This window comes from Dysidea avara, chromosome 9, assembly GCF_963678975.1.
Source record: "Dysidea avara chromosome 9, odDysAvar1.4, whole genome shotgun sequence".
In the NCBI taxonomy this organism is placed as follows: Eukaryota; Metazoa; Porifera; class Demospongiae; order Dictyoceratida; family Dysideidae; genus Dysidea; species Dysidea avara.
Genome location: NC_089280.1, coordinates 1,898,209 through 1,925,397, shown reverse-complemented (window position 1 = coordinate 1,925,397; position 27,189 = coordinate 1,898,209). Strand labels below are relative to the sequence as shown.

Genomic DNA, 27,189 nt, shown 5'->3' with positions numbered 1-27,189 from the left:
GAATACTGCTTTATGTGTATAGGATAATCTAAAATTGCATTAAAATAAGCTATAGATCATTTTGCAAACTTCATCCTGCTGTCTGCTGGACTAAGAGGTTCCATTGTGAGTATTTCTGGATGGCTAGTTGCCTTAAGTAGCGTATACAGTATGGATAAATACATGGATCAGGTCAGTGTTCTGCATACTCCACCTTGGACATTTTAACTAGAAGTGTGTAAGACAGTGTTTTATAAAAATTAAACATGAAATATACAAAAATTAAAGTACACAAGGTTTAACACAAACTCAAGGTTATAGCTACCTAAACTACTAGCAAGTAGAAATAAATAATAAGGATTTCTTGATTTACTGTAACTGAACACCATTTAGCGTATCAGTGTTATATGACATATTCAATGCATTCCATTTTGAGAATTGTGATTTTCAAACACAGTTGAAAATGTTACTTCAGCGAGTGAAAATTTGAAATTGAATCAAGAGATGCTTCTTGCGTATTTTCATTGTGTATTAGACAAGCATCTGAACTTCTTCTGTGGAGTTCAAAGTCTGTTAGGTCTACACTCTTCCTGCTCCAAAAAGTGTTTGCTACAGACTCATTAACTTTAATAATGAACTGGAAAGGCATTTTCTTCACTCTGTATACCTGTAAGAAATGGTGTGATCACTAACATGGTAGTTGTAATTTCACAAAGTAACTAATCACTGTTTTATACGCATGGCCCTAAGGACACTTAGTTATCCCTTTTTTCAGTTTTCCTTTTCTTGTTTTAGAAAGTGTATCTGATTGTAATTATACATGTTTACATTGTATGTATATTAGCTAATATATAATATTTAAAAGTGCTAAGGCTACACCCCTTAATGATCTACCTCCATAATAGGAAATAAAGTATTGTACCATGTCCCCCCCCCCTCCCCAACTAATTCTGCTGTGTAGCTGAGTAGTGAAATCAAAATACTCTAATACAGCAGTCACAGCAGCACGTCTATTTATAGCTATGCTCTACCAAAACTTTCAATTAATTTACAAATGAAGCAGGATTAAAGTGATACAAAGTAGTTAAACAAGAGATATGGTAGCTACTGTAAGAGGGAAAATCCCTACTTGGCATTGTAGCAGTGTAGAAAACTTTGGTATTGAAAAGATGGTGAAAAACATACCAATTTAGGGATTTTCCCACATTGTTACAATGCTGAGTGGGTTCCTTCACTACTGTTTAGAGCATTTTGCAATTGTACCTTAGGAATAAACAACAAATAGATCATTGGAAACATCCACAGACAGTCACGAAGTGTAATCACCAATAATACTCCTTCTTGTTGTTCATTCAAATAAAAAATGATCACAACAACTTGACAAATAGAGGACAACAGGACAGCTAGTATTGTTGTCAGGTTGATCACAGCTGATTCAAGATGTTTATGATAAACACCAATATTTTTCTGAGTCTGATAAGTTACTAGTATACTAAACAATGCTAGTAGAACATATTCAGTGTAACAAACTCCTAAGAATATGAACTCATGATCTCCACTGCAATCTTTATATATCCCAACTGTCACAAAATCATCCTGGAGCAATAGAAAGAAATTAACAATGTTAAGCCAAGTGCATAACTGTGTGAAGATGTCTTTTCACAAACTGTGACTGGATCTGGGAAAACTAGTCTTATTGCCCATGTCAGCAGATTCGATTTTTCACCAAGAACACAAAGCTACATGAATAAACTATCGAACTTCACAATCAAAATCAGCTAGACTTGAGTGGTCTGCTTTTGCTGGATGCTTTACCTAAGCACAGTGGTGACGCAGTGTGGGGTCTTAACGGAGCTCTGGTCAGCCTTGGGATGGCTGTATGTGGCTGTACAGCTCTGTGGTGTTAATTAAAGAGATCTACTGTGAATTTCCTTTCATTTTAGCCAGTTTTGAGACCTGAATGGCTCATAACTTGGCCTAATTCATCCCTATGTCTTCCTTTTCAATTTTTTAAACAGCCTCTTGCCCTCCTTCTGGGTCCCTGCCTCCCTCCCCTTTGGAGCTCGCCTGATGCAGTCAACCATGGTTTAAAAACTATCTAAAATGGTGGGAAACTTAGCTGTTGGCTACTGGTGCTTTGGAAGGTAAGAAATTGGTATGAAACGTGTGAAAATTTAATACACATAGCTTCAACCATTGGTGAGCTACAACACACTAAATTCTTAAAACCGGCATTTCTCGACACTTTTAAATAGGTGATCAAACCGGTTTTCCCAGACTGGGTCACAATTATATTAGAAGAAAATATTACCTCATTTATAATCTCATGTCGATGTAACTTTAGTGGAAATGCTGCAACTTGGACAATTAACACTACTAAGATTGGTGCTGCTATAACTGCTGCCATCAGAAATAAATATTTATCATCCAAATGTTTCTGTACAGTATAATAATTACATACTATACTAAATAAAGATCGCTAAAGTAACACTTACTTGTTTCGTCAAAGTCCTGTTGGAAAAGATTTTGTACAGTCTCCAGATTTTAACAAACAGTGTACCAAAAGCAACTACAAAAGCTAACTTGTTAGTCCAGTTTCTTGCCTGTGTACATAAACTAGTTAAACATGCAGATTATTTTCAGTGATTTAACTTACATTACAAATTGTTGTAGTGACAAGTTCAGGCATATCATCATCTAGTTTAATAACATGTAGGAGGGTACCAACAAACCCTACAAACACTGCTACTAAAATTAGTGAATTGAGTCGGTAACTGCTTTTTCTTACAGCTCTAAAGAAACGGAATAGTTCAAGTTTTTTACTAGGTGATACACACATGCCATATATAGTATGCATCATATGTATTATTAATACAAGTACACAGAAAAATATGGAATTTTCAACTAGAGTAGGGACCATAACACATCGATAAAAAGTACTGAAACAAGCTGGAGTAGTGCGCGATATTAAATCACAGTAAAACAATAAGAAGTGTTATATCCCTACTGTGCATTTCCATTGTAGTATCTTGAGCACAGTAGGGATATATCACTTCTTATTGTTTTACTGTGATTTAATATCGTGCACTGCTCCAGGTTGTTTCAGTACTTTTTATTGATGTACTATGGTCCCTACTCTAGTTGAAAATTCCAAATTTTTCTGTGTACTTGTTTGTTAACTTTTTTTGTAAATAATTATTATGACTGGTGAACCCATGCATACTGCATCTGAAATGATGCCGCGTACCCCAATTATCATCTGAAAAGTGAAGTATCCATTACGCTTTGTTGTCAGCTATGTTAAACTTGTTACGCAGCATTTCGAATCAAGAACTGCTCGAAAAGCACCTCTGCAATTCACACATATCGAAAGAAATGGTGCCGCACGCCCCAGGTTATATCAATTATTATCATCTGAAAAGTAAAGTATCCATTATGTTTCATTATCAGCTTATGTTCAACCCGTTACACAGCAATACAAATCAAAAACTGTTTGAAAAGCGCCTCTGCTATCAAAATAGCCATTATGACAGATACGGATGATTTTCGTTATGAAGGGAAGCCATCATGTGCTATTGCCAAATCGACACTTTTAGCTGTCAGCAAAGATGAGTGGGACACAAAGGAGGACACTGGTAAGTCCATGGCGAAGGCATTACACGTACTGCGGTATGCCAAAAGGTGCCTGTCAGGCTGAAGCAACATCGAACAGTGAAAAAATCAAGCCCGTAGCCTTAGCTGTTATTGAGTACACTTGTCTGAAGGCATCAGTCAATCAGTTACTCAGTCAGTCAGTCAGTAGAAAATTCCATTAAATAAATTATTTTTAAAATTCCATAGCAACTTGTTGAAAGCATTTCGGGTTGATCTGAAAGCTTGTTTGGGCTTAGTTTTACCTAACCAATACTGCCTCATCGTTGTCTGGGAAAATTGAGGTTGTTTTTTGGATGATTTTATTTCGTGGGCCACGTCTACTCCTTTGTGGTCCCTACTATACACTACTATCGTAGTGTATGATGTACAGATTGCTTTCATAAATTAATATTGCAATCATTACATGCAGGAGTGGACAGTAATCCAAAGTGGGAGGCAAGTCATGTGGGGTGTCTTTCAGTTACAAAATGTTACCATTAACTGTACCTTAGTGTGCTTTGCACACTAGGAATAGTAGGGGGTCTGGGGGCATGCCCAAACAGGAAAATTTTGAAGTTTGAGTGCTTTGAAATTGAGTGATAAATGTGTACTTGTATTTTAGATAGACTCATGCAGTTGATTATGCATAGATACATCTGTTAATGGAGACAGATAGAACAAGTATAAGAAAAAAATAGGAATTTAAGAAATAAATAGTAGTGAAACAAGAGGTCACCTACGCCTGAAGATATACTAGGGGACATTAAATACCCATGACTAAATTAGGGATTAAATATTCTCTAGTATATCTTCAGGTATATCCCTTGTGTTTCAATACTTTTTATTTCTATGATCCCTAATCAAATTCTTATACTTGTTTGCTTGTAACATTATTGTGACTGCTGAACCCGGATTAGAAGAAAGGATGGCAGCAAGCTTATTGTTTTCATCTCCCAATAATCAATATTATTACTGAAGTAGCAAAGTGACCATCATGCTTCATTTTCAGCTATGTTCAGCCGGTTGCACAGTGTTGTATACAAATGAAGAACACTACAAGAACAATGTCTGCAATCAATCCAGGCACAATTAGCAGAAAACTTGGGAATTCCTGTCAAAAGTAGGGAAACCATCACATGGCGCTACCGCGAATCAACACCTCGTGCTGTCAGCAAAGATAAATGGGACACAAAGGAGGACAGAGGTAAGTTCATGAAGCATGCATTGTATGTACTACGGTATGCCAAAAGGCACCTGTAGGGTTGAAGTGACATCAAACAATAAAAACATCAAGCTAGCTGTTTTTGAGTTACCCTTGTTTGAAGGCATTAGTTAGTCACTCACTCAGTCATTCAGTCAGTAGAAAACTCCACTAAATAATTTTGAAAAAATTTGTAGCAACTTTTTTGGAAGTATTTCATGTTGTACTAAAGGCACTTTCGGGCTTGGTTATATCAAGTGTTCATAATACACTGAGGAGAGTATCCTACTCTCATATACCCCTGTAGAAGAGCGGATCGTGAAGTTATGATGTAACAAGGTGCTGTGGTTTGTGACATACGAGCAGCTGTAAAAGTGCAAGAATCATTAGCATTTTACCACACTAGCGATGCTCAGGAATTCCCTATTTTCAAAAGGCCTGGCAAGAAATGTCTATGCAGTTGCCCAAACCCATACGCTTGTAGTTCAGTAAGAAATGCTGAGAGCTTGAGTCAATTTATCTGCTAGCAATATTGTTAGGGTCATGTTCAACTGATATTATGTTCAATTAATAACATCATTAATTATGCAAAGAGAAACAGGTGAACTCGGAAATGTAACATCACAACTTCACAATATGCCCTTCTACAGGGGTATATGAGAGTAGGATACTCTCCTCAGTGTATATATTTTATAAACTATCAACCAATACTGCCAAGGCACCATGAAGGTATTGTGAGGCTGGTTTTAGGGTGATATTTTGGCCAGAAAAGCCCAAACCTTCATGATCCCTATGCTAGATGACTTACTGGTGTTTTCTATAGTAGAGGTTAAACATGAAGAAGAAGATAGTTGATAATATTCCAATAGAAGACACAACACCAGTTATTATAAATTCTACCAAATGGCTTTCTCTAACAATTGGAACAGGAGAATCTCTGGGTACAACTCCACCTAGGGAGATGATATCAACTGATAACAGTTATATCATTATAGTTGTACATACCTTGCCAGATAAAGCTACTGTTGTTTGAGACAAATTGTAACTTGTCAGAATCATCAGTTTGTAGTAGATTGAAGATCAATATTGGCTCAGGAACACCATCTAAACCACATGCATCATGATGATAATGTTAATCATATTAGGAATTCTACAAGCTCCATAGTAGTAGGGATTGAAGAGTACTGAAACGAGGGGATGATCACCTAAAGTGCAAATCCAATACTTTTAGTGATCCTTACTATGTTGCTTGCAAAATTTCTCACACTTGTTTGTTAACTGGTCACAATACAGTTCATCATTATCAAACTTCTATATACAACCACATTAAAGGAATGAACAATGCCAGATACATTTGGTTATAATTACAACTTGCAAGGCAAACGAGCACCCATTACTGGCAAGTAAAGTAATCATTTCACTAAGTTCTTTGTTTTGTCACAGCCAAATGAACCAGTCTGCTCACTTAGACTGTACTTTGATAATTCCTAACTTGTGACTGAGTCTGGGAAAATCAGTCTTGTCGCCCATGACAGCAGATTTGATTTTTCACCAAGAAAACAAAACTACAAGAATAAACTATCAAATTTCATTATGAAAGTCGCTGGCTGCTTTTTCCAAACACAGTGACGATCTGTACAAGCTGTCTGGGGCCCTAAAGGAGCTCTGGTTAGCCTAGGTATGGCTGTATGTTGCTTTACAGCTCCGTGGTGTTGAATAAAGACCTGTGTTGTAAATGTCCTTTCATTTTAGCCTGTTTGAGACCTAAATTCCCCATAACTTGGCCTAAATGCTCCATAACTTGGTCTAATCCATACCTACGCCTTCCTCTTTAACTTTTTAAACAGTTCCTTGCCTTCCTCCGTACCCCGCCTCCCACTCCTTTTGGAGCTCACCTCCTACAGTCAACCTCAGTTTAAAAACTATATAAAATGGTAGGAAATTTAACTGTTGGCTACTGGTACAGTGGATGTAAGAAATTGGTGATATGAAAATTTGTAATTATACACGTAGCTTTATCCATTGGTGAGCTACAACATTTAACACACTGAATACTTAAAATTGCCATTTCTCAATACTTTTTAATAAGCGATAAGACTAGTTTTCCCAGACTGGGTCACATTTTGTTCTTATCTATCAGTGGTGAATCTACTGTAAAGGGGAACAGGGGTATGTGCCTTCCTTCCTCCCTCCAAAAAAGATATTCTAATGGAGCAGTCAGTCTAATATAACAGTCACTGTATGTAACATTATTTTAAATTCTCTATAGTCATTGTTCTGCTGAGTATGAAAACTTGTATCTGCAGCACCATGCAACCCACGAACACATTTAGCTACATAGCCTGTAGGAATATTTTGTACATTATTTACACTTACACTATTATCACATTTCTTAAGGCTCGTATAACTGAACTCATGACCGTTACTGATCCCTACATGCAGCTCTTGATCAATGTAGACCACTTAGAAAGCATGATTTATTGCTATTACGTATATAAGTATTTCGGTCCTGAAAGATATAAATTACTCTGCACCCCTGACTGCCTACTACTCTGATCATGGTGTGCCCCCTTACCAAACCCTGGATTTCCCCAAGCTAATATGATAGATACACATGAAACAATTGTTATGTTTAGTCATATAGTAAGATTTATTTTTAAAATGCATTGGAGGCAGTTTTTCGGGATTACTATGAAAAGCACATTTGGACTTGATTTAGCCAATTAAGCTATTATGAAGGAAAAGTTAAACTGGGTTTTTGTTGATCTTTTGGCAGGAAATGTAAAACCTCACCAAATACTGTGCTGTATCATAGACCCTTTACATGTTAATTTTCAGCAGTAACTTAAAAAATGCTTCACATTTTAAAGTACCATGGCACAGGACTTTCAGACCACTGCCGTATTAAAACTCCAAAAATTCTTGTGATTTAAAGCTTACCTATTAATTTAAAAATACGTAACTAATAATTTAACACTTACTTCGGTACTGAAATACTAGAAGAGAAGCAGGTTGGCTGGGGTTGCCATTTTCAAAAGACACATTTCCCTAAAGTAATATTTCAGATGATTAGTAATACTATGTGTTAATACTGACACAACAATACATAGTTTACACCTAAAGGTAACTAACCGATATTCCTTGAAATGACACATTAGCAACAGCTTCAGTGAACACATTTGCCATTTCAACTGAATCATAAGTGAAGTCTTCCAGTCCTCCCAACCCTCTATCTTCCAGTATTGATATGGATGAGTTTAAGGCAAGAACAATGGTCCACATTGCATCATACACATATCCAATTCTAGATCCAACATCTACATCCGTGTTAACACTATATAAAGTAGTTTTATTCTGTAGATCCTTCTTAAATTGTGACACATTCTATTAATATGATGGAATAAATAATAATCACGTACTATGATCATATAAACCTCACTTTGTTAGATACTAACATCCTTGAAGCATCATTAGTAAGCTCACTGTTATCTGCGAATGATATTGAGTGTTCCAGAGCATCTCTCATTTCTTCAGTATCACAATCAGAGTCAGTGAGATTCCACCAGTCAGGTAGGAACCATTCAGGAAGGAGCCACACAAAGTTGGGTCCAGCTAGTTTGCTCTTAACAACCTAAGAAATAATATTATCTCAAAAGTACCTGGTCGAGGAACTGAGATACATAGTGTAGTATTGAGGTGACAGTACACGTGGAGGCTGTGAATGACAGCAATTACTAGTAAACCATATACATGCAAACTGTAAAAAGGGGTTTGACCTTTAAAAGCCTGGGTGGAAAAAGCCACGAAATGGCTGCAATGATGTTTGCTGTATACCATTTTTGTAGTTTGGTAGCCATTACATGGATTTCACTTCTTTTTGTGTTTTAAATGCCCCATAGTTGACCATAAACTGGCCTTGACTCCAATTTCTTCTTATCTACAGATACAATGATGATAATGAAAGCTGAAAGAGTGTCATATTATAGACAACTAATTTTGCTGAAGATGTGTATGTGTTTTAAAGTCATCTAATAGAACACACATACTGTAGAATGCTCTAGATTCTCCATTGGTAGATCTATGAAATTATAAACTTTTACATTAAGTAGATTCAGTCTAGAATTGTCATTTATAAGGTAGAGCTGACCAGATGACAGCAGTGGATTAGGGTACGGGAAATGAGTATAAAGGACCCCGGTTCATACCCTGGACAATTCTTTTTGACAATTTTCATAATTCTCGGTGACTGTTGTAATTAAAGTATTTTGACCCCACAATTTTGCACCTTTCTCCTTAACTTCTGTAGCTGTTACTGTGATTTGTATTAAACTTTAAAAAGTATGAGCTATGATGGTTAACCTATGTACAGTCCAATTTTCAACCTATTCCCATAAGTGGTTTACCCTCTTTTAATACAAATAAATTCTACATAACTCTGCATGTGAACATCCATCATCAGATTTTCCAAACTTAATGTAAGCCAAATTTCAAGGCAATTGAGTTGTGCAATTGCTTTCATAATAGTTTTGGAAAGTGTGCAACAAAATCAAAACAAAGAAGAAATTAAACCAAACTTTGCGAGCTCATATTTCATGGACACACATGACAATCTTGTTCACATTTAGTATGTGGAAAACTGAATTGTAAAACTAATTCCATTTAGAGAAGGTGCATATGTATGTAAATATCATGTTCCGTCAATATGCCCATGGTCTAGTACACTGGCTTTCTTGGCCGTATAACATTTCATTACTTTATTAATTTTATCACTTTAGAAGCCCACATCTATTTCTTATAAGCAATTTAGTATTCATATTTGACATTAATGAGCCCTGCAAGCCCAGGTGTTAATTCCTTAGTGTGCACAGGGTGGTAATGGTTAGAGCAGGGGTGAAAGTGCTTATATATGTATAATAAACTTATAGTTTAAAATCTTCACTTGCAACAATGAAACACAAAGTGATTCACATTTATCTGATGTTATTATAGAACATGCCAACGTATCCTAAGCCTGTAGATATATTATTGCTTTGAAAGTAGTTTTATATGGGCTGTGTTGTCTTGTATATGTATTCCAGACTCAAACAGGAAAATCTACCGTATGGAGGCAGTAACAATTCACAGCCAATCACAGGTATTTATACAAGTAAATGTAATCCACACAAAACAGCCCAAGCTGTATAAAAATGGTGCAGCCTTCAAAAAGTCTAGTGAACAAAGTTGTGAAATCAAAGGTGGCAGCCATGAAATAGCTGCAATGATGCGGATGATAAATAATAGTTATACAGGCACAATGTGGAGTCTGAAATTTATAAACCTGAAGGCCTGGGCTGTAGCACATGAGCGAAGCGAGGGTGCTACTAAGGGTCTGAGGGTTTATAAATTTCATAGACTCCACATTGTGCCCGTATAACTGCTTTAGACTCTATTTCGCATTACACTCAGATTACTTACCTCATCCATGGCTGTTTCTGCTGTGGGCTTGGCAAAAGTGGATGGTTTTCTTGCAGTGATACTAGTGCCATGGCAACTGTGCGTCCTCACGTGACAAAATAATAGCGTTCGTTAAATTACTGCACATGAACAATGCATAGCGATTGGATAAGCCTGGTTTTGAGCAGATGTTATATTGTGCCTGAAGGCGTGGGGTATATTAGAAAACAAGGTGGAGTATATGAGATTTATTACCCACCCAAAACAGCCTGAATAAATCTTAATAATGGTTTTGTGCTTTAATAAAATTTAGTATGATCAACATCATTGCAGCCATTTTATGGCCGCCACCTTTGATTTCACAACCTTTTCCATCCAGACTATTTGAAGGCTGCACCCTTTTTATACAGCTGGGCTGTTTTTGCATGGATTTTACTTCTTTTTGTAGTTTAAATTTATACCCAAAGCCAACCATAAACTGGCCTTTGAGGTTTGCTTTTACACAAATCATTGTTCTTCTTATCTATAGATACAATGAAGATGATATGACAAACTAGTGCTCTACCAATACAGAAAAATAGCTACCTACTGATCTGATACTAAAGCCAATTTGTACTGATATAATTTTGTGCTCAATTGTGGCTATATAAGGTTGCAATATACCTGTATTTATTTGTAATAGTGTTTTATAACAAAGTAAATTCTTTCCAAGTTAGGTATACTATTTGTCTATTTAAGATTTATCAGTGACTGTTCTATTAAAGTATCTTGATTTTTCATGCAAAACATGATACAAAGCAAATCCCACACCTTTTAGGCTAGAATACAATTTGCAGCCAAGTTTTATTAGCATAGCACTTATGATGATGACGATTGGTGCAAATAGGTCTTAATAGTAATGTACTACCCCGCTGTTCTGTAGCAAAATGGCTATAATATCAGCTTTGATTCAATGGAATAAGTACTAGAGAAGTTGTAATAGTATTGTTTTATTTGATTACTTGTGTAATGCTCTAATAGAGCACATACTTTTTGAGGATTTCTAATAGAACACACATAGAATGTTCAAGATTTTCCATTGATAGATTTATTATTAAATGCTATCCCACTAGAGACCTGTGAGAAGGCTAAAGCCTGTGAATACAGGGAGTCAGAAACATGTAACTGAAACGTTGAAGAATGTAGAAAAAAATCCCAGATCCAGTGGTGACTTGATCCCCCACAACATGCAGTCTAAGCACGCACCAGACGAGCCACAACAGCTGGGACCTGTGATCTTCTCTGCAGTCAACCTCTACTTAATCATTGACTTCTCGCTAGACCTATGAAATTATGAACTTTTACTATTGAGTAGATTTTGCTAGAATTTTCATTTATAAAGTAGAAATTAAGCAAGGTAAGTGAGGTTATCAGCTGTGATAACAGTGGCTCAATGGTTAAGGATTCGGGTGTTCAGCATGGAAGTCCCTGGTTTTACATTTATATGCACCATGGTGACTGTTCTATTAGAGCATTTCAACCCCACGATTTACAGTTGTTTGGTTTTTGCCTTGTAACTCTATAGCTGTTAATGCAATTTCTTTTATACCACAAAAGGTTTGAGCTATGATAGTTAACCTACATGCACACTGATTTTTAAGTTATTCCCATAAGTGATTTACCTTGTAGCCATGACAACAAGATGACATTTTTAACGCAAATAATTGTCCATAGCTCTACGACTTTTAATCAGATTTGCACTAAACTTGGTATGTGTGCCACAATGCATTCGTAAAGTGTACCAAAGCTCAAGACAATTGAGTTACACATTTGCATTTTATAATGGTTTTTGTAAAGTGTGTGAAAAGAATAATCTAAGCCCCCAAACCTCCTAAATGAAGAAATAATTAAGCTGGATTTTGAAGGCTTATATTTCACGATTGTGTTAGGCAATTTGCTCAAATTTGGTATGTGGGGTACTGAAGGTGGAGGGCATTTGTAGTATAAAATGATTCCAACTTGAGAAGAGAGCATGGAGCTACATATACGTGAAAATTGTATTTTGTTTCTTTCTGTAAATATACTCACGGTGTGGTGTGCTAGCATTCTTGGCCACACAACACACTATGGTGTGTCTTGTAAAGTGAGTGGTGGGTGAGTATATAACTAGGTTTAAAGAATGGTATTCGCTAGCACAAATGGTGTTTGGTGGCACAAGGCACAAAACATTCACATTTCCTGATAGTGCATCAACTTCATGATGGATGGTATGAGACATTTGCAGTTTGCACCTATCGGTTGATTTGCAAAATCTGGTCACAATTAATGAAAGTGAAAAGTTTGCAACATTATACAATGGTTGGTTAGTTTTAGTACAGAATTTGCTATGCATCAGGTACACTGTAACTTTGTGAAGCGGCATGTGCTTTAATTGGAAACAAACTATTGGTGAAAGTGAGAGGACTCATACTTTTCTTAAGCATCACTGAACAATCACCCCTGTCAATTAACAAGCTAGTATTTTGATCACTGGGATTCAAATCAACATAAGTACACATCGTAACAACATTACATAAACTTACCTTACACCAGAAGTTAACCAGTAAGTTTACTGGTGATGGAGGTATAAATACAGACACAATTCTAGCATTGACATTCTATTAACAAAAGAAGCACTATTGTTACAAGTTAGTGTTACTACTGTGTATTTTGATCACCTTAATCTGCTGAATAGCATAATCTTCAGCTCCTTCACCAAATATCAAACTCAAAATTATCTGAACTCCAGAATTGTTCAGGTACTGTACAATATTTTCTCCAATCTTTAAAGAAAGAACAGTATGACTTTATGAGGAAAAAATGACATGCAGTGATATTGAGTTTGTTAATGTATGGACAAAAATTTTATGACATTAACATACTAGCAGCTTATTGTGGCTATAATTAGCAATCATTTTACTGTGAGTGAGACTGAAAGTGACATAATGAAATTGTACTTAACGTACACAGATATGAATTAAAGGTTGTTGCTAATCAAGATACACATAGTAATGTGTTGTGTGGCCAAGTAAGCTGGTATGCTAAACTGTGGATATATTGATAGGAAGAAAGAAAATGCGATATTCACGCTTATGTAGCTTCATGATCCCTCCTCCAATATAAATAGATTTTATACCGCAAACATCCCGCTACACCTTTGGCATACCACATACAAAATTTGAGCAAGGTTGCATTAAATACAAGCACTCAAAGTTGGATTTCTTTGTTTTTTCTTCACATGGGGGCATAGGTTATCTTTTTTACACACTTTACAAGAACTATTGTAAAAAGCCTCAATTGTCATGAAATTTGGCCTACTGTTAAGGCTAATAAAGTTTGGTACAAATCTGGCAAGATGTTCACAGAGTTATAAAGTTAAAAATGATCAATATTTGCCACTTAAGAAAATAATTTGAAAATTGGTCTGTGCATACAGTAAGTTAACCATCATAGCTCAAATTACTTGTGGTTTAAAAACAATTGCAGCGACATCTATAAAGCTACCAAGAGAAAACCAACTTGGTGTAAAACTGTGGGGTTGAAATACTCTAATAGAACGGTCAACCAAGAATTTAAAAATGTCTAAAAAAATTTGTCCTGGGTTCGAACCAGGGACCTCTATATCCATTTCCCAAACCCTTCACCACTGAACCACTGCTGTCAGCTGATTAACTTATTTAAGTTTTACCTTATAAATGAAAATTCTATGTCATAGCTAATAGTAATGTTTATTATTTTACAGGGGAATTGATTGTGTTTTATGTGTGTTCTATTCCTTAAAAAATATGCACTCTATTAAAATTAGAGCTGTACCAATACCACATTTTACATCCGATACCGATATCTGATATTTATTGCCTATTTCTGATAAGGTTTATAATGAACCGATATCATATACACAGCTGATACTTCAAAGCCAAAAAACCGAACCGATATGCATTACAGTATAACAGAGTATGTAGCATGATCACTATGGCTGAGTTAAATTACTACAATTATTATGCTTTTCAACAATCTGATCCTTTTATTCGTTGGTGCTAATGACTGTTCACAAAAGGATTTTATCCAAACTTGTCAGTGCTATTAAAGAAAAAATCAACCACCAAAAAAAACCAAAAAAGTGGTGCAACAAATCCTCAGAAAAAGAAAAAAAAATTGACCAACCTGGGATTTGAACTTAGGCCATCTCTTACTAGGTAAAAGTGGAACTTCAGAGTTTTACCATTTGACAACTATGGTATCAGAATATATGTTTTCATCTAAATGTGCGTCCCAGCAATCAAAAACTGCTTCGAAAGTGCAGATGCCATTACACTTTGCTTTCAGCTATATTTGGCCTGTTACACAGCACTACAGATCAAAAACAGTAGAAGAAGTGCCTCTGCAACAATCCAATTACCACAAAAATACAATTCGTGTGCCCTCAACTACCAATTACTGCCTCGAAAGTGCAGCGGCCATTATGCTTCGCTTTCAGCTATGTTCAGCCCATTACACAGCATTACCAGTGTTAGGATTGTCTCTGCAATCAGTCCAGTCACCACAGGAAATACGGATAATTTCTGTTTACAAACATACTGTAGGGAAGCTATGCATTGCGCTACTACGAATTGACACCTTGGGCTGTCAGCAAAAAGAAATGGGACACAAAGGAGGACAAAATTAAGTCCATGATGCGTGGATAGTATGTACTGCAGTATGCCAAAAGACGTCTCGGGACGAAGCTACATCAAACAGTGAATATATAACTTGAATGAAATATCTGTAGACTTGCAATTGAGGTACCAATATAATATCAGTATCGGTACAGCCCTAGTTAAAACATTATTTTTAACAAATAGTCAAATAGAAATAATCATCACTGTATCTGTGGATAAGAAGAAATTGGGTAAAAACAAGCCCCAAAGCTTGTATTGAAACTCAAAAAGAAGTAAAATTCATGCAAAACAGCCAAGCTGCAAAAAAGGGTGCAGCTTTCAAAAGCATAGTGAATAAAATAAAGTTATAAAATCAAAGGTGGAAAACAAGAAATGCTTAACATCATTTCAGAAATTACTTGGCTGCCACCTTTGAATCAACAACTTTTTCCACCCAGGCTTTTGAAGGTCGCACCCTTTTTTAAAAGCTTGGCTGTTTTTAACATGGATAGTAATAACAGACATGTTATGATGCTGGCTTGTTTCATGACCTAGTCATGACATAAGACATGTCATTAGTACTGGTGTACACAGAATTCAACCACTACCATCTGCAACCATGGGGAATGATCAAGTCAAATGTATGCATTACTTTGTGGTGTTTCATTAACACACATGTGTATATATATACCAACAAATGCACATAACCAGAGTCTCACATACATTCAGTGTAAATTCGTCATCGTAATACACTACTGCTACTCTTTTCCATTTGAAGTTCCTTAGAATTGCACCATATCCATCAAAGTACTGTGTTATGTCTGCTACCACCCGGTAAAATCTTGGATATTTTTCTTGATTTCCAAGCAATGGAGAGGTGGCAGCATAAGATACCTGAATGGATTAGTTACATGGAATGGTTACACTAGTAGGATGCTATGTGTGGAGAAAGCTAGGAGAGAAAGAGACTAACAAAACTAATATTTCATATCTTATAATACATCGAGTTATGTACTTTTGTTGTTAATGTAAAAGTGACTGTTCTATTAGACTGTATTCTATAAGAGTACTTTAGTATTCTCTATTTACAAAGGATGGGTTGGCCACCTCCCACACATCATATTGTCATGTGGGATTGTACATCCAAACATGACACTTTGTAACATAATTGTGAAATCCTTTTGTCATATTCACAAGACGTATGCATAATGCATAATTAATTTTTAGCAGGACAGCTACAAAACGTGTGAGGAGGGCCATGGGAGCAGTGATTTATCAACATACACTTTGCACATTGGTATATCAATGCTAAGGTATCAGGAATGAATGGGTTGAGATGTTTGATGGCAAGTGATCAACCTGTATAAAATGTGTCAATAAATTCAACAATTTTCTGACACAAATAATTATATGGCATGTAGCTATGTAGTATTTGAGCAAGGACAACAATGTGTTAGCTATAGGACAACAATGTGTTAGTTATAGGACAACAATGTGTTAGTTATAGGACAATAGTTATAGGATAACAATGTGTTAGCTATATTTAAAGCACCACTGTGCGTGTGTTCACTTCGTGCTGTATTAGCCTCTTGATACCCCCCTTGCGCTGTATTTTTCATATGGCAGTGCTTTAAATGTTTTATTGTACTTCCTGGTCGTCTTGCTCAGAGCGATTTTGTGGATACCCAAATTGCTTCAATTTTCAGCAATCAGAAGTTATCTAATTTTGTTGTTGAAGAGCAATTTGGTAGGATTAGTTTGGCTATAGTTGTATTGTTTGACAGTGTCATGTATGTGATCCATCATACTGTCTGTGTGGGACTGTTGCTTCAATTTTCCATGTCAGACTATCAGTAATTAGACTCTATTTAGGCTGTTTTGGGTGGGTAATAAATCTCATATACTCCACCTTGTTTTCTAATATACCCCACGCCTTCAGGCACAATATAACATCTGCTCAAAACCAGGTTTATCCAATCGCTATGCATTGCTCATGTGCAGTAATTTAACGAACGCTATTATTTTGTCACATGAGGACGCACAGTTGCCATGGCACTAGTATTACCGCAAGAAAACCATCCACTTTTGCCAAGCCCACAGCAGAAACAGCCGTGGATGAGGTAAGTAATCTGACTGTAATGTGAAATAGAGTCTAAAGCAGTTATACGGGCACAATGTGGAGTCTATGAAATTTATAAACCCTCAGGTCCTTAGTAGCGCCCTCGCTTCGCTCGTGTGCCACAGCCCGGGCCTTCGGGTTTATAAATTTCATAGACTCCACATTGTGCCCGTATAACTATTACGTGTTCATGTAATCTATTTCTAATCATAGAACCAACTGGTAGGATTAGTCTGGTTACTTTTAGCGATTTACAATGTCAAGCATCTGATCAATCATGCTGTCTGAGTGGGGTTGTTTTTGTAACATTCCTTTCACTGCATAACTGTACTGTATTTTCCCAAGCTTAGCATACTATATTATCCGCATAACTGTACCATATTTTCCCAATTAGCTACATAACTGTTGTATGACTCATACAGCACAACTATGCAGCTAATTGGCACAATATGGAAAATAAAGAACATGTTTGATTCTCCCACGCAAAGTAGAATAATTAAAGACAAGCATTTTATACAGATAAACTATACTTCAACATAACTGTTTAGTTGAAATATTCTACTGTGTGTTTTGATGCATAATATGACAACAACAACAACAACAACACACAATCATACTTGTGTGATGTTTAAACGTCTCTCAGCAATTTCTCCCATTATGATACTGGCTACAGAACAAGCAGTTCCAAGGATCATTAGTTTAGTTGGTTGTGATGGATCAGTTTGTTGGATGAGGTGATATACTGGTGGAATTAATGAACACTGTGAAGATAAGATGGTAATCGCAGTTATAACACATAATTTATACGAAATATTTCACTGATAGTATCATAATAGTATGGTAGTACTGTGTAGTAAGGGATCATAGAGGTTTGGGCTTCTTGCCACAAAATATATATCATCTACATATTAGCCTAACTTTTCCCTAACAACAGCTTGGCAGTATTGCATGGTTAGGCATAGCCTAGCCCATAAATATCTTCATAGTGATGCCAAACCCTTCCAACAATTTTCTAAAAGAGGCTCGTTCTACTAATTGACTAACTACTTGATTCCTTCAGCTAACTATACAGACTTGATTTCTTCACTGTTCAACTTTGCTTCATCCTGAAAGGTATGTTTTTGCCAACCGCAGCAACTGTAATGCATGTATTGATGTAATTACCTATTTGCATTCCATTTCTTTCTCCACTACTATGTAGGTGTTGATTCATGGTGATGTGCTGTGCAAGCTTCAGTGCTTTACCTTTTGTGAATTGATTGTAGAACTGCTTCTTGTACTGTTCTGTATTTGAAACACTGTGTAACTGGTGAAACATTGCTGGAAATAGCCTGATTAACAAGTAAACAGTACAACTACCAAGTAAACAGCACGACTAACAAGTAAACAGGATGACTAACAACTAAACAGTACGACTAACAAGTAAACAGTGTTGGGCAAGTTACTTTTTAAAAGTAACTAGTTACATATTACATATTACTTGCAACTGAACTATTTAGTTACAGTTACATATTACCCATAAAATAAAGTAACTGTAATAATATTCCATAATATATTACTTTGTGTCCACAGCCTTAAGCTGTCACATGTGAAACTACCACCTTATCACGTGACATGAATGCATTGTTGGACAATGTGCAAATCTTGGTTATAAGTAAGAAGCTGGTAAATAAGCTTCATTCAGTAGGCTCCATTACTTCGTTGTGGCTAGGCGTTACACAGTGGATTACTAACGAGATTAGTAACTTCGTTACTTGTAGTAGTAATATTACGTAATATTAGTTCGTTACAGTAACTATATTACTTAGGTAACGTGTTACATTTGTAAGTAAAGTAACTTGAGTTATATTACCTGTTTTTATAGTGTATTTCGTTATATTACTTAGTTACCAAAAGTAATAATATTATGTAACGCGTTACTCCCAACACTGAAAATAAACAGTACGACTAACAAGTAAACAGTACGACCAAAAAGTAAACAGTATGACTAACAAGTAAACAGTACGACTAACAAGTAAACAGTACGACTAACAAGTAAACAGCACGACTAACAAGTAAACAGTACGACTAACAAGTAAACAGGACAACTGACAAGTAAACCGTACGACTAACAAGTAAACAGTACGATTAACAAGTAAACAGTATGATTATAAAGTAAACAGTATGACTAACAAGTAAACAGTAAGTAAACAGGACGACTAACAAGCATACAGTATGACTAACAAGTAAACAGTACGACCAAAAAGTAAACAGTATGACTAACAAGTAAACAGTATGACTAACAAGTAAACAACACGACTAACAAGTAAACAGTACGACTAACAAGTAAATAGTACGACTATAAGTAAACAGTACGACTAACAAGTAAACAATACAACTAGCAAGTACGTACCAGGTGTGTACTGGCTTACTGTGCATAACGTATGGGATGATATAGGGGTTTTATATAGTACTTCCTGCAACACAGAAGGAAAAATTCATAAACCATTAAGCGTTACATGACTTCTTTAATTGACCAAAGAATGTTGTTCTGTAGTTAATGTTGTTCTGTGGAACAGTAAATTACATAATTATCTTTGTGGCTAGTTAACATGCAAGAAACCATGCCATGCTCTATGCATTTGTTGCAAGAGGTAATAAATCCCCTACAGACCCTTACTGGGTTTCCTATATTTACCTCCGCACAGATTAACATGTCCTGTGTCTTTTGTTTGCTAATTCCCCCATCAGTAGTAATGCGTATGTAGTGATAGTGTTTTTTTACTTTGTACATGTCATTAGGGACCCAATGTTTTAGAAAGTGGTCTTATGGAGAAGCAGATATGGATGTGTGGCAGTTGAACTTTAACATACTTTCCTATAGGAAAACTCATGATAATGTTATCTAGTGATTGATATGAAGGCAAGAGAAGAACTACAATGGCCAGATTATTATTATTTTTATTTTATTACTAGGACCGCGTCACATACAACCAAGTACATACACCAACGTGACAGCCCCCTGGTGAGGCTATTAGGTGGTGAATGCATTATCTCCAAATCAACTCAATATGTCACAGTAGTGACAGATATAACACAATAGTGGCATCGTAACTAAAGGCCACCAGTAGCTAAGTGCCAGTACATCATTGGTGTGGTAATGGCACAGTGATGTGTACAAAGTATATGTATACAAAACATACAGGAGAGAACTATACATTATTGCAGTATTGTATGCAGCAATATATTATAGGCAACATCACCATGCAGATAAAAATTATTAGCCAATATACAGCAATGCATATCAACATCAACTAGAGCTAAGTAAGGTTCATCAGTGATGTAGCAATGGCACAGTGATGAGTGACACACTATAGTTATGCATACACAACTTTCAGGAGATAGCTACACAATGCTGTAGGCGTATGCAAGCCAGATGAACCAGATAAAGGAAGACAGCCAAGCCACTAGAGCCTAGTAGCTACGCCAGGTGAAGGCAAAAAAGATTAAGCACGTATTGAATTGCCTGACACCAACACAAAGAAAGTTCGCCATGCCAGCTGCACAAGACAAAATTGTTTACTTGTATTTTATATGTAACTGTAAGCTTATTGTAAAGAGCATGGCATGTGTTTTAATGTTTTCTTGTATTGTTTATTTACGTGAATGAATCCACTGGCAGCTGGCATGGAGACTTGAGATGTTACAAACATAAAACTTACTTGTAATCTTCTTGTTTACACAAGTGGCTTCTGGCTCTCCTGCACGGGCATCACTAATCTTCTTCGCGCAATATGTAAGTAATTAAGCAAGGGTGTGGTACTGGGCGCTATATAGAATTACACGTATGGTCAAGTCATCAGCACAAACAGGAGCGATGATTATACGTTTGTGCCTTCATTCACAGGCGAATCTATCCCCGGTTAGTTCATGTCTCTAGGCCTCGTAGTTTTCTCAAACATTAATTATTAATTAATTATTTATTTATTTAATTATTTATTTATTTATTTATGACGTAATTTTAACCGCGTTTCGTATTATTCTTAGTACTTGGTTGTATAATTATTAGCACTTTACAGTGACCAGCACTGAAGGTCTGACAGCAACATGTGCTGCGATGAAATGATGCTGATAATTGGCAACTTATAGAAAGCAAATTTGTTTAGCATATTTAATATAATTATTACAAAGATTAAAATATTTTTATCTGAGGAAGATAATACGTACTATTGAAAAGTTTAGAGAATGTTATGATAAAATTACCAGAATAGACATCATACACAATCTATGCTGTTAGGCCATATAAACTTATAACATCAGTTCCTCATCCGCACCTAGGTCACGACTTCCCTTTACTGCAAATAATGAATTTTTGTACTACCAGTGGAAGATTGTAGTTATTAAGCAGATGGCATCTGCATTATGAGTTGTGAGAGTTCAGGTATCTATCTAATTCAGGTATCTAGTTAATAATAAAGTAATCCTCTCACCCACATTGCTATTTTGAGTATCGGCAGATGAGAAACTATAATTAACTAGTGTAACAAAATAATGTATTACTTTAAAAATGAAGTAGGGTTACACCAATAAAAAGTAGTGAAACAAGAGATGAGGGAAAATCTCTATTTGGAATTGTAGCTTTGTGAAAAAATCCCTTACTTGGTACTTTTATCGCTGGACCCTACTTCATTTTAATAATTTTTTATTGTGTTAGTTTGTTAACTTTCTTTTGTTAGAGCTAGCTATAAAATACACTTCACAGTGGTCCTTACATCACTGTGACTGCTGTAATAGAGTGCCTTGATCTCGATACTCAGCTACGCAGTAGATTAAGCTAGATGGTGTGGTACAGTACCATATTGTCTATGGAGCTAGATCATTGAGGGGCATGGCTTCAGCAAAAGGTGTCGTGAGGTGTTTTGACCATTTAAGAGGACATGGCCCATTGCAATTGTTTTATATTAGCTGCAACCTGATACTGCCAAGGACACTACAGTCCTCAGATAGTTTTGTTGCAGACATTTGTCGGAATCATAAAGACACATCCCACTCCTGAGTTTGTTGTTGTGGCATAAAATGGTGGCTGTGTGCTGCCTTGTGACTGTGGTCAGGCATTCAATGAGGCAAGCAGACTAAATTACAGGTTTTGACGATTTAAAAAAAAGGTATTTCTAGATGCCTCAGCCTGTTAGTGTTGTCTTGTTTTCAACGTTGGGTTTGATATTGAATGGAGTAAGACTACGGTATTCCCTAAAGATGGTTTTTGTTGCATATGGTTTTTCTGTGATGCTTCTGCAAGGGAAAAGGAGCACTTAACATCTGTTAATAGTCTCTGCACACTGTTGGTGAATTTCAATAGTCACCAGCTTAATGCACAGTGCCTTATAAGGATGGTTGTGAATTGCATTAATGCATTACCATGGTTTCATTAGTCATAACACTTAGCCAGTGTCTTTATAAGTGCAACTCCATAGAGCACTTTAAGATGTAGCACACTTCATCACTGCTGTACCCACGCCATTGGACAAGATTAGCTGACAGTTTTATCAACATTATACAATGGTTATTGAAGCCAATAAAATGCACCACAAATTAGATCCAATTATTGGTTTGCTGAATATGGTAATGGTAGCTACAAAAAATCAACAAAAGTGTATTTATATCAGTGCGAGTCACTTTAGGGGGAACCCTACCACCATAATGTAAAAATGTCGTTATTAATTTGAATATCATTAATATCATTGGCTGCCATCTTTGATTTCACAACTTTTTTTTCATCCAGGATTATGGATTTTTAAAAAGAAAATGCAAGGGAAATATACTAGAAGATGGGCTGGTGTTATTATTATGCATAAAATACAGCTGTGCTGGTTTTAGCACTAGAATGCTCAATACATTTTACTCTCACTATTCTCTGTAGACATTTAAAATTTCTAAAGTGTCGGAATCACTGGCAAAACCTGAGTAAAGAATTTAGACAGCAGCACCACAAAGTGCATTTGCACGATAAGCTTGCTTGGCTCATGGTAAGCATTTCTCGAGGTGTTTCTATCAATTGTCCCCTTGGTACATGCCAACTAGTAATTAATTATGCATCAGACTATCAACCTGGGGTTACTAGGGAATTGGTAGGAGGGTCATTCCATGTCAAATCAACAAGGAATTTTGGGTCACCTATCGGATTTTAACGAAACTTGGTGTGTTTGTAGTACCTGTGGTGCTTATCACTCATGCAAATTTTTAGCTCCATACATTCCATAGTTTCTGATTTATGACCACAAATATTTTGAATATTTCATGAAAATTTGGTCCATCTCTAGTTACAAAATCAACTGCAATTTGTACTGTGAAAATATTTTTAAACACAATTTTCACTGATGGAAGACTGTTGATTGACCTTTCCAGTGATCCCTAAATTATGGGATATCTACTTAATTATGGTTCAAAAATACTTCATTGAAACCTTTAATCCTTTATATTTTGAAAAATGCTGCTTGAAAATTTTCAAATTCTTTTGTAAATAATGATTGGATCATAGTTAGGGACCCGTCGATTTCGCCAGCAAAATTTTTGGCATAATGGTTGGGTAAAAGTAAAGAGCAAAATGCTGGCATAATACGTGCAATTTTTGTGAAGTGGACATAAAAATTGCACAAAAGATCGAGATACTCTAATAGAACAGTCAGACACGCTAAAATATCGACAATGCATAGCTAATTGTTACAAGAACAACAAGTGACAATCGAGATACCCTAATAAAACAGTCGCACATGTTAAGCAATATTAGCTGGCTTCTTGCTTTACATGTTAGAAGTAATTTCTGATCGAGATACTCTAATAGAACAGTCACTTTAAGGCGAAACTGTAGCTTTGCACTTGGAAATATTCAATTAACAAAGATCAATGCTGAGCAAAATTACAATTCTTGAGCAAAATATGGAGCATAATAGGTGAAAAATAAAAGAATTGCTGGAAAGAAAAATAGGTAGAAAAAAAAGCAAAATAGACTGGTCCCTAATCATAGTCTATGTTTGATAAAATTTTTGTGGTAGGACCACAATGGGCTCAAGTGATATATTGAATTATGTTGTGGTATGCGGTGGAATTTGCAGGATATTATTGCTGTATTGGAGTGTACACCTCCAATAACCACTCGCAACAAGGCCATGCCAAATTTTTCTTACAGAGTAAAGGTGTCTAGGTACATTTCAACCTATATTAGTGACCACCTGTATTGAAAGACCATCTATAAGCTGTAGCTAATTTATACTTTAATTGGATCTTAATGTATAGCACCAAAGCATCAATCTTTTCTAGCAAATCCAAAAATGGTCCTTATTAGACAGGTTGACTATAAATGAGATCATCATGCATCCATAAACACATTAATGTTGTACCATCTCTTCAGTTATACCTTGTTTATTAAGTAAAATCTTGCCGTAGTGCACTTACATACGTATCCCCACTCTACACTATTCAAGTTACATACATGGCTGCATAGGTACAACAGACCTCCTCAAAAAGGTACCTTGATAGCCTCATGATCTCACTTTATAATTGTACATACGTTTTGGACCCAAGACAAGTCTGTGGTTTCTCAAAAATGAACACTTCATCAATGGTCCAGGGAATAGAAGAGTTACACTATATACAGTAGATGTATTACTTGTACCAAGAGTTTTTATATTATTAACACTTGCTTGCACTTCAATGCATGATTTATATCACTGTAATTACTAAAATTAATGGTGTTTCAAAGTATTTGTGTTTCAAAGTATTTGTGTTTCAAAGTATTTGTGTTCACGTTTTGAAGATCAGTGCAGGTAAATGTTAAATATGTGGTTAACATGTTTACTTCCTACGTGAGTATGTGTATGAATTTATGACTTGATCTTCAAGTGGTCGTGAATGTAAAGTAATGTAGTAATTAATTTTCACACATTGAGGTACAATTAATTCATGTATATGGTAAAATCCCTCCATTGCTAGGACCATAATAAAGTGCTCATATTACAGAAGCCACAGAAATATCTTGGTCTAAATGTATGTGCACCGCTAGAGTGGGAGTACAGTGTATAAACAGGTGTCCTGGTCATCAAGGTATCCAGGTATCCCTTCTGAGGAGTTCTGTTGTATGTACCTATGCAGCCAAATAAATATGGCTAAGTCCACTACAGTGGGATTCAACTTAATAAAGAAAGTATAGTGGACCCTCGCAAATCTGACCCTCTCTAATCCGGATCCTTGGATAATCCGAACGGGTCATGTAGCTAGCAAAAAAAATCTAATTAACGCCAAGCAATAAACGCGTTTTTAGCGAGGTTAAAGAGTTGAGGATATGGCTGAAGAAAAGCAAAAACGTGTGACCTTGTCAATTGAGCAAAAGTTTACTATATTGAAAAAGATTACTAGAGGAGCAAGTTTAAGCAACATTGCTAAAGAATATGGCATTGGCAAATCAACTGTAAGTGACATTAAAAAGAATGAAGATATACTGAAGTGAAGAAGTGACTAGACTAAGTGTTATTCAAACACTTGGTATGAATGTCAAGATGAGTGCACTACCCCATCACTTTCAGTAATGCTAAGCAACTTACTCTTGACACTTACTTTCATTCAACTTAACTGCAAAAACGTATACACTGTACTGTAAAACTTGATGTATGTGAAGACCTCTTATATACTTATTTAGTCAATAAAACTTAAAACTCAGTGTTAATTGATGATTCACAAATCCGAACATTTCAGTAATCTGAACAGCCTTTGGTCCCAGGGGAGGTCGGATTTGTGAGGGTTCACTGTACTTGTGAAGAGATGGTACAACATTTACATGATGTTTATGGACACATGGTGGTCAGATCTATAATTTAAAATCATCCTGTCTAATAAGGGCCATTTTTGCAATTGCTAGAAAGGGTTGATGCTTTGGTGCTACATTAAAGAAGTATAACTTAACTGCAGCACATAGAATACAGGTGGTCACTAATACAGGTTGCAATGTACCTAGTCACCTTCACTCTGTAAAACAAACTTGTTGTTGTGAGTGGTTATTGGAGGTGTACACTCCAATACAGCAATAATATCCTGCAAATTCCACTGCATACCACAACATAATTCTTGAGCCCATTGTGGTCCCACCACAAAACTTTTATCAAACATAGACTATGACCCAATCATTATTCACAAAAAATTTCAAGCAGCATTTTTCAAAATATAAAGGATTAAAGTTTTCAATGAAGTACCTTTGAACCATAATTAAGTAGATATCCCATAATTTAGGGATCACTGGAAAGGTCAATCAACAGTCTTCCATCAGTGAAAATTGTGTTTAAAAATATTTACACCGTGCAAAGTTGCAGTCAATTTTATAACTAGAGATGGACCGAAATATTCAAAATATTTGTGGTCATAAATCAGAAACTACACGGTGTATGGAGCTAAAAATGTGCATGAGTGATAAGCACCATAGGTACTACAAACACACCAAGTTTCGTTAAAATCTGAGAGGTGACCCTAAATTCCTTGTTGATTTGACATGGAATGACCCAGGACGATTTTGGCCCAATATGATCTGAGATTCTGCCCCATTTGACTGTTTGAAATTTTGGCACCTGTTCAACTTGCAAGCTGCATACTGTTTCCTATAGACATGCTATGTAGGCATTTGCTAGATTTTCCCCCATGGTGGAGAATTTGATTTTCAAAGTCAAACCCTGGAACAACAATCGGTACTCCTTAGCTACTATATATGCTGCTGAACAGTTAAACAAGTAACCTTGAAACAACTACCTAAATAAAATACTTACTGCGGAGTTAGCATAGTCGACGACTAGTCGATATCCTGGTAGTAGGTCACATCTCTCATTGATCTCCTCTAGAGCTAACTTCATAATGGGTATTCTGTCTATTCCATCACAATTATCAACTGGAATACTTCTAGTATCGTTATTGGCAGTACAGGGGAAAAAACCAATTATATGAATGTCGGTCGATTCATTTCTTCCACATGGAATCTCGCTATAGGCTGCACAGATGACAAGCAATACAATCAGCAGCTTAGTCATGATCCGGTCATCCGTCTATGAACACTTCAACGATCAGCACTTACTAAAACAACTGGAAGCAGTATTATCTCGAGTATTATTTCGAGTATTATACGTATTTCTCATCGGCCACGCCTACACATTTGT

At 36.1% G+C, this 27,189-nt stretch overlaps 1 protein-coding gene across 1 annotated transcript; it reads right to left on the bottom strand.

Moving 5' to 3' along the window:
- Positions 1 to 204: 204 nt before the first annotated feature.
- Positions 205 to 27,189, bottom strand: LOC136265409 (gamma-aminobutyric acid type B receptor subunit 1-like). Its single transcript, XM_066060253.1, has 15 exons — positions 26,806 to 27,189; positions 17,638 to 17,781; positions 15,625 to 15,795; positions 12,943 to 13,047; positions 12,808 to 12,882; positions 8,253 to 8,444; positions 7,946 to 8,197; positions 7,795 to 7,861; positions 5,819 to 5,917; positions 5,622 to 5,766; positions 2,636 to 2,771; positions 2,475 to 2,582; positions 2,291 to 2,416; positions 1,243 to 1,575; positions 205 to 646 (listed from the first exon to the last, which is right to left on the bottom strand). Exons 1-15 carry the CDS (start codon positions 27,061 to 27,063, stop codon positions 446 to 448), a joined length of 2,412 nt encoding a protein of 803 aa, XP_065916325.1. The 5' UTR covers positions 27,064 to 27,189; the 3' UTR covers positions 205 to 445.